Source organism: Papaver somniferum, chromosome 1 (assembly GCF_003573695.1).
Source record: "Papaver somniferum cultivar HN1 chromosome 1, ASM357369v1, whole genome shotgun sequence".
Taxonomy (NCBI): Eukaryota; Viridiplantae; Streptophyta; class Magnoliopsida; order Ranunculales; family Papaveraceae; genus Papaver; species Papaver somniferum.
Genome location: NC_039358.1, coordinates 39,887,053 through 39,895,928, shown reverse-complemented (window position 1 = coordinate 39,895,928; position 8,876 = coordinate 39,887,053). Strand labels below are relative to the sequence as shown.

Genomic DNA, 8,876 nt, shown 5'->3' with positions numbered 1-8,876 from the left:
TGAAGTTTTAACTAGAATAGTAGACATTGGTTGAATTTCTAGATTCCGTTGTGTTTGCTTCGATAATTGGTTGTGAACATGCTTTTCATTGTAGTTATGAAATCTGCTTTTTCGAATATTCCATCTTCTCGTATCCTAATTGGGGATGATCCGGTAATGTTTTCACAAGCCAAATCCAAATTTTGGATCCAAGCGTTGAAAGACGAGACGAATTTCATGGCTAATAATCAAGTTTAGGACCTTGTAGAATTACCCAAAAGAGTTAAACCTAAGGGTTATAAATGGATCTTTAAAGACCAAAAGGAGACTCTAAAGGTAATGTCGAAAGATACAAGGCTAGACTTGTAGCTAAGGTATTTACTCGAAAGGAAGGTACTGATTAGCATGAGACTTTCTCTCTAGTATCAAAGAAAGACTCAATCCGAATAATCATGGCATTAGTAGCTCATTTCAACTTAGAGTTACACCAAATGGATGTGAAAACTGCATTCCTCAATGGAAGTCTAAATGAAGAAGTGCACATGGTGCAACCTCAAGGTTTCTCTTCAAATCAAGGTGATCATCTAGTTTGCAAACTAAGGAAATCTATATATGGGCTTAAACATGCATCCCTGGTATATGAAATTCCGTAATGTGATATCTTCATTTGGTTTCTTGGAAGACATTATGGATTAATGTATATACCTTAAGGTTAGTGGGAGCAAACTTATCGTTCTTATCCTGTATGTAGATGATATTTGTTGGCTAGTAATGATCTGGGACTATTTCATGAGGTTAAACAGTTTCTTTCACGAAACTTTAGAATGAAGTATATGGGTGACGCCTTTTAAGTTATTGGCATTGAGATTCGTAGAGATAGGTCCCAAGGGACATTAGGATTGTCTCAAAAAGCCTTCATAAACAAAGTTGTGGAACGGTTCCAAATGCAGAATTGTGCACCTAGTATATCACCTATTCAAAATGGAGATAAGTTAAGTTTAGATCATTGTCCAAAAAACGATTTAACCATTCCATATACATCATAGGTTGGAAGCTTAATGTATGACAGGTTTGTGCAAGACTTGGCATTGTTTTCGCAGTTGAAATGTTAGGAAAATTTCAGAATAACCTTGGTAAAGCCAGGGTATGTATCATGTTACGAAGCAGCTTCACAAGGGCTAAGAACTTTGGATTCTGTTTCTAAGCCACTAGTGTTGTACTGTGATAATTTAGCTGCAAGTTTTCTGCTCCAACATCAAGAAAAGTGGGAGTAAGAATTAGCATATCGATATCAAGTAGCTTTTGTCAGAAAATGTGTCAAGTTAAATCACGTGACTAAGGAGCACATTAACACACAATTTATGCTTGTAGATCCATTGACAAAAGGATTATATCCTCAGTTGTATAGGGATCTTGTTAAGCATATGGGCCTGATCAACCTTTATGTGTATTAAGTATTGTGCATTTTGACACTTTCTGAATTATGTGACTTGCAATATTTAGGAATAAAATTTCTATATTTTTCATTCAAGTTGTATACATAAGGCCTCGGAAAATTAGAAATGTCTCATCGGAGACAACAGTTGGACCTGAATAAGTAATTGATACTTACTCATACGACCATTATGATGGACTTATTTGTGAAAATAATGTTATCGTGATGCATGGAAGGGATTGCTCGTTAATAGAGTTTTGACCGCTATGATTCGAACATTAATTTTATTTGTAGGTTTCATTTTATTGAGAACTATCACTGTCCATATAAAGAATATTCCAAATTCACTTACTTATCAGATGAAGGGAAATGCCTGTTATGAGACAAACTTGTATCACATGGGCCAAGTGGGAGAATGTTGGAAAAATAATGATATGTCTCATGTACCTTATAATCATATGGAATGGTTTCATTTAAACGACATGTCTCTACACCTAAGGTTGTGTCCTTTCTCATGAAAGCATGTGTTTTTTGGAATTGGTTCTCATGTCTGTTGTGACTCTTGATGGAAGATTTATTTAAGGAGGTCAAGAAGAGGTCCCTACACTCACTGAAAACAATCTCAAAAAGATTCTGTAACCATCAAACAGAGAGATATAAGGATTAGTAAGAGTGTAGACAGACTTTGTTATAATTATTCTTACTTCATTGTGTTCTACTGATCATGGAAGCGATTGTGACTCTTGCATTCTTCATTGTGGCTTCCGCATAAAGAATTTCTAACAATTGCATCTCTTTAAAAACAAAGTTTATAATCTGTAGGAAATATTAATTTCATGTTTAGAACGAGTCTTTTTTTATGTTATTTCGTCCTGTACAATTCCTTTGTTTGTGGGATTCTTTTCCCATGCGAGGTAATGAGAAGAATTATAGAATGGATTGTGAACTATGCCTAGATCATGGATAAATGGAAATTTTATTGATAAGACCTCTTAAATTATGGCGAATATCTTATTACGCATAATTCCGACAACTTCCGGAGAAAAAGAGGCATTTACCTATTATAGAGATGGTGTGATTTGATTCTATTTAGTTTTCTCTGTCTTACGAGTAAAGGCACGCAGGGTTGGATTCGGTAATAGTAATGGAGGGTAACAATGTAACCTGGAAATTTAAGTTGAGGATAGGAAGGTAATTACCCACAACCCTCCCGAAACTCTGTAATAGATACCAATTATTGCAACGATTATCCATCGTTACAAAGTTACCAATGTCGATATGACGTTCCTTAAAATAATCCGTTACAAAATCGAGCGTTACAAATTTCTGGATTTCGTGTACTGACCGAAACATATGTTTCTTAAACTTCTAGCACCACCACAAACAACTCTTCCATGTAATCTATACAAGTTCTTGCACCGTCTTGACATCAAGATCACATTATCGCCATGATATACACTAATTACTCCATCTTTAGTAGAGTAACTCATTCCAAGTGATTTTAATCTATGTAAACTAATTAGATTCCACTTCATCTCCATCACATGTCTAACATTTGTGATTGTTTGAACCGAGCCATCAAACAATTCCAGGCGATCTGACTTCATGAACCAGCAATCTAGAGTCATTCTCCATGTAGACAAACCCGTTGTAATCTTCATAATTGATGTATAATGAACGATTGTTACAAACATGCACAACGGCACCACAGTCTAATACCCATCCTCCCTGACTTTTAAGATTTGCAGGCATCAGTATGACCTCATCACGATCACCTTCTTCCGATAGCATCGCCAAGGCTGCAGTATCTTTAGGAAAGTTAGCCGAAGCTTTCCCAAAACCTTCCTTCTTCCTAGGAAATTCTCTAGCACAATGACCTGGATGACCACACTTGTAGAAATCACCTTTGAAAACAATTCGTTTTTCTTTGTTTTCACCAACTCTCTTCCCATCAGCTACAAATGCATCTTCAGAAATATTACTAACCCGATCTCTCTTCCGCATCATCTCATCTGCAGCTAAAGCGTTGCAGACTTCTAATGTAGTAAACGACGATCGACTCATAAAATTCCGTGACAACGTCTTGTACGATTCTGGAAGCGTCCAGATCAGCTGTAGAGATTTGACTTGATCATTCAAATTGTCATCAACAGCTTCAAGCTTCGATATTAATGAATCAAAGGCAGAAATATGATCAATTACCGGAGTGTTCTCTTTCATCCTCGTATCATGTAAAATACCCTAATAATGATCTTATTAGTCATTGTTTTAGCCATGAACAAACTTTCAAGAGAATCCCACAACTGTTTTGCTGATGTAGCATCCTTGATTGCAGCATGACCTTGTACCTTTCTTGCAAGACGAAGCCGAATCTCCGATAAACACTTTTTATCCATCTTTCTCCATGCATCAATAACGTCTTCTGACTACTCCATCTCTTCCGAATCTTTCTTTTTCTGTTGCCTCATCGGTGGACCTTTTAGGGCATCATCCAAATCTAGCACGACAAGATAATCTTCATATTCATCTTCCAGAGACTGAAATCAGAATTCCCATCAAATATTTCCATACGATAAGACTTCAATTCTCCATACTTTTCCATCGCAGTAACTCCTTCTCGACTATCCACTCTCACCACACCAATTGTGGAATCCGATAGAGATTTCCTTTAAGATAGAAACACTACTACACGTTCGTCTCGAGTAAGATGTTCTAGCGAGTAAACACAATATAGAGAACTAAGAAGAAACAAGAACGATTCGACAAACAAAAGATTTCACTAATTCCTTGAAGAAAAAAACTCCTACACAAGCTTTACCTCACAAGAACTAGTCACTCAAAGCTCTCCCATAATAAGAACCCTAGTTGCTCTTTTCTTTTCTCACAAACAGACGTTTGTTTTTCTTTAAGAAGAAGATATCTAAATCCTGACTCTAAGGACCCCTTAAGGACCCCTTTTATAGATGTTACATTCTTTTTCTGCGAGTTAACTTGGTCTCAAAGTTCCTTGGAAACTAAGTATTTAAACCAGATCAGGAAACTACAGAATTTAGGAAACACTCAAAATACCTGTCTTATACTATAGAGAATTCCGGAACCATCTATTATCAGGGAACAAGAAACCTAACATATTCTACCCAAAACAAGGGCGAAATCCAGAAAATTTCCGCAACACAAACTGAGTATTACTGCTGTGAAGATTTGACCGAAGCATACCATAAAGTGTCAGGGCACTTGAAAAATGCACATACTGAAACGGACTCTTCGAAGTGCTCCGAGTCTTTGCAGCGCACCAGGAATATTGTTGCAATGTTAATGAAAGGGTAATTATTATTATTTTTTTACTGGTTGAATCATGTAAATGTACAGTTACTGCTGGATAACGTTTTTTGGGGCAAAATGTAAAGTATAATATTTTGGACTTTTACATAGGGAAAGTGCCATTTAGAAAGACGTCACCACTCACGCAACTCATCACTACTTTGACTACTTGCGAAACAGGTAGCGTGGTTTTCGTTAATAAATGAATAAATCGAAAACGCAAGTCATTTTATCACATATAAAATGCAGCCTTGAGAACCCTGGGATTCCATTTGGCACCTGAGTGAGGACTTTCCAATGATTTTATCATTCAAAAATTAGAATGAAGAATCTAGATAGTCAAGTCAAATCCCGTGATGACAAAGCATCCTCGGTCATATCACTCTCCTTGCAGCGGAAGCTTCGAAAAATACACATAGACAAGTGATTAAATAATGAACCACCTTAAACTAATACTTGTATATAAATTAGTACAACTCAATTAAACTTCCACAGTGTTCAAACAAGAGATTGAGAAACAGATTAGAAATTCAAGAATATCATTGGCAAGAGAGAAACTGAAAAATAACAAGAATATTGTCATTAGCAAGAAAGAAAGTGATCAGAGATGGAAAATGTTGTGATGAGAGAAGAAGTAGTGATAGTAGGAGGAGGAGTTGCAGGTTTAGCAACAGCATTAGCATTAAAGAGAGTTGGAGTCAAGAGTTTAGTGTTGGAGAGAGCTAATGAGCTGAGAATCATTGGTGGTTCTTTAACTCTTTTCCCAAATGCTTGGATTGCTCTTGAAGCACTTGGTGTTGCTCACAAACTTACTGCCGTCTACAAACCTTTCAAAAGGTAATTAATCTTGCTTTTGAATATGTGTTGCCAAACTTCTGTGATTTTGCTTTCTTAGTGATCAAAACTTTGATTACGATGATGCTAAATTTGGTGTTTGTTTTGTGTTTTTCAGGGGAGAAGTTACGAATGTTGCAAATGGAGTTACCCAAGAGATTCTGTTTACAACTGATGAAGGGTATGTTGATCCAATTCTTATTTATACATTATTTTGTTTTGTACCTAGTAAATGAAGCCATAATAGGATTGTGCCCGGGATATTTGTACCTAACAATTGAATTTGCAATTGATAAATGTAGGGAAGAGTGGTTGGCAAGAGGACCTAGGTCTGTGCATAGGAGAGCCTTACTTGAAGCTATGTTATAGGAACTACCAACTGATACAGTCCGTTACTCGTCGAGGCTTTGCTCAATTGAAAAAACCGAAACACGGAATGATGTGGATCCATTCGGAGTAATCGTTCATCTAGAAGATGAGACTACTATCAATACCAAGGTCACTCACTACTTCTTACGTTTGACACCAGATAGTGCAATATATTTTTTTTCCCCCATGGAATAGTTGATGGCAAACTTTTAATTTGATTTGTTCGACAGGTTTTAATAGGGTGTGACGGTGTACACTCTTTGGTGGCAAAGTGGTTAGGGCTTAAAGCACCGGTTTATTCAGGTCGATATGCCGTGCGCGGATTAGGAGTGTTTCCTGAAGGTCATGGATTGAAACATGAAGTATCATGCCAAATACCAACACTGACGTTTTCTGGTTCATGGCTTATCCATCCACCCCCAGTGCAGGTAAAATCATGACTGAAACAATGTGGACTTTTTAGGACTTTTTATGTTGAGGTTAATATCACTCACTACTTCTTACGTTTGACACCAGATAGTGCAATATATTATTTTTTTTCCCCATGGAATAGTTGATGGCAAACTTTTAATTTGATTTGTTCGACAGGTTTTAATAGGGTGTGAGGGTGTACACTCTTTGTTACTATGCTGAATAAAGCTCATTGCAAGCATTTACTGTAAGCTGCACAGCCCTGTTTCATTCTGTTTATTTGATTTTTATTTGTAATATATCGTTTTTATAAATGTGATTTTGTATTTAAAGCACATAGCAGTTGTATATATTATTAAGTTCAGGCACAAGGAAAGAGAGTAGAGAATCTGTTGATGTTACAACCAGGGGATGTAGCTCAGATGGTAGAGGGCTCGCTTAGCATGCGAGAGGTATGGGGATCGCTGCCCCACTTCTCCATCCTTTAATTTTTTATTTTCATTTTTTGTTACTAGCCTTGAAACATTTTAGGTACCTTGATGTAAATAAATAACATGCCGGTCCTGTAAGCGTAAAGTTACAAGCCAACTAGTAAATCTTTGTTTTTCTGCCAGAATGTACAAGGAGTTTCAAAATTAGAGCCATCAAATTTTCCAGTACCAGCAAATACCGTTGAATTTCCAGAACCGCTGATATGAACGTGTTGCCAGTAGATGGGATCAAATTTTGTCAGTACTTTGAATATGCAATTTACAAAGGCCATCAATATGAATGGCCCTTTAAATGAGCCACTTGCACTGTATTGACGAGAACAGTTGGGTAGCCGTCATGGTTTGCCGCAAGGAACAAGCCAGTAAAAAAAAAAATCCGAAGAAATCACAAACTATTGAATATCCAAACTTATGTAATTATGGATGGAAGGATGCTTACTGAGTTGATGATACGGTTCAGGTTGTTCAACTGACTCGGCTCACCAGGCTGAGTTGGAATTGGGGCACATTGGCTCGTGATCCTTCCACTGTCAAGAGCGGGAGGTGTTTGTTTCACACTTAGTAATGAAAATGTGAAAAGAAGGGTGGTAAAAAATTTGTCTACAAAAAAAAAAAGTGGTTGTTCGACTGACTCGGCTCACCAGGCTGAGTTGGAACTGGGACACATTGACTCGTGATCCTTCCACTGTCAAGAGCGGGAGGTGTTCGTTGCTCTGTGAAACCAGCCTGACGCGGTGCCCTCCGCTATAGTGGTCACACAGCCCAAGCCTATGCCAAGACAATGCAGCCAACTCCCAACTTGGAACGGGCGAGTCAACCTAGCGTGCACACCAGCACCTACCGAATGAAACCCGACCAGTGTTCGACCACCTTGATGTCCCCACTTGGGTTACAAGCTCGCGCAACCGAGCTCGACGTTCATTTCTCCAATCTTGAGATCTAAATACCAAGTATAGTTTGCATTTTTGAGAGATGTGGTACTAAATTCTACTCCTTGGCACGTGCTTTTGGCATACTTCAAGAAGGCCTCACCAAAACAAAAGACTGCAAGAGAAAGAAAAGGATTACATGAGCCTTGCCATTTTACTCATGATCCAAAACGATCTCCTTTGAATCCTTTGTTTTGGATTGACGGAGTGAACACCTAGAACTCACCGGAGAAGGCATACTATGGAGTACAAAAACCTCCAAAGAATTGCCAACAAAACTGACTCAGTTTTGAAATCTAAATAATTTTACAAGATGAAGTACCAGCTTCACCTGATCGGTTGAAAACTCCCCTGCTTTTCTCTGTGACATTCATCTTGAATACTGTTTTTTATGCTTCATGATGAATGTCTTAGCAACCCGTCTGTATTAGTACTGAGGATACGAAAACTAATGACTAAAGAGATTAATTAAGAGTTTAAATAGCTTGACCCTAGATAGATAGGGTTTACCGGTTTAGAAACCTTAAACACAAACAGAGTTTACTTGACACACAATTGTCTCGGTACTTCCATATATAACAACAGCTTACCGACCCAATGTGCCTACCGCCGAGGTGGTAGGAACTCACCGTGTATAGCCTGGTTTTTTATGGAGTTGTAGATTGGCATGGTTACAGCGACTATTACAAGGCCGTGGCACCTGAGAGGAATGACACCCCATTTATGTGTACGTGACACGTTTCCGAAATAGTTGCCATGTGTATCAACATAATTCACGGCGCTACAAGATATTCTAGTCTAAAACAAGATTAAGTCTAGATTCTAGAGACAGGAAGAGTGTAACCGTAATTGGATGAATTGAAAAATCGGGCCGATTGAGTTGATCCAAAGGGATTTTCAGATAATGTACCTCCATCTTCATAAATACGATTTGTATTTAAAGCACATCGCAGTTAATTATTTAGTTCTCTGGCTACCTAATTTCGCATTGTATCCAAAGATGTTATGTTTAGGAGCCAAGAGAAAGAAATGGCAAGCCAATAGCAACAAAGGTCCATACTCTTACAGAGTTGCATTGAGCTGTTACTCTCACATCTGGGGAATGTA

The 8,876-nt window shown here is 37.8% G+C and overlaps 1 protein-coding gene across 2 annotated transcripts; it reads left to right on the top strand.

Moving 5' to 3' along the window:
* Positions 1 to 5,224: 5,224 nt before the first annotated feature.
* Positions 5,225 to 7,196, top strand: LOC113283911 (monooxygenase 3-like). 2 transcript variants are annotated; one of them, XR_003327823.1, is made up of 6 exons: positions 5,225 to 5,572; positions 5,688 to 5,750; positions 5,872 to 6,067; positions 6,169 to 6,366; positions 6,527 to 6,801; positions 6,964 to 7,196. XR_003327823.1 is itself a non-coding variant. In XM_026533301.1 (5 exons), the coding sequence occupies exons 1-3, from the start codon at positions 5,343 to 5,345 to the stop codon at positions 5,936 to 5,938; spliced, it is 360 nt and encodes a 119-aa protein (XP_026389086.1). In that variant the 5' UTR covers positions 5,225 to 5,342; the 3' UTR covers positions 5,939 to 6,067; positions 6,169 to 6,366; positions 6,527 to 7,196. The 2 variants fall into 2 exon arrangements, 1 of the variants encoding a protein (XP_026389086.1); XM_026533301.1 differs by having other exon boundaries at positions 6,527 to 7,196.
* Positions 7,197 to 8,876: the final 1,680 nt, after the last annotated feature.

Excerpts from the sequence above, each read along its gene's own strand:
- LOC113283911 (XM_026533301.1), top strand. The coding sequence starts at position 5,343 with ATGGAAAATGTTGTGATGAGAGAAGAAGTAGTGATAGTAGGAGGAGGA. Across the intron at positions 5,573-5,687 it reads GTCTACAAACCTTTCAAAAG|GGGAGAAGTTACGAATGTTG; the intron begins GTAATTAATCTT and ends TGTGTTTTTCAG. Across the intron at positions 5,751-5,871 it reads CTGTTTACAACTGATGAAGG|GGAAGAGTGGTTGGCAAGAG; the intron begins GTATGTTGATCC and ends TGATAAATGTAG.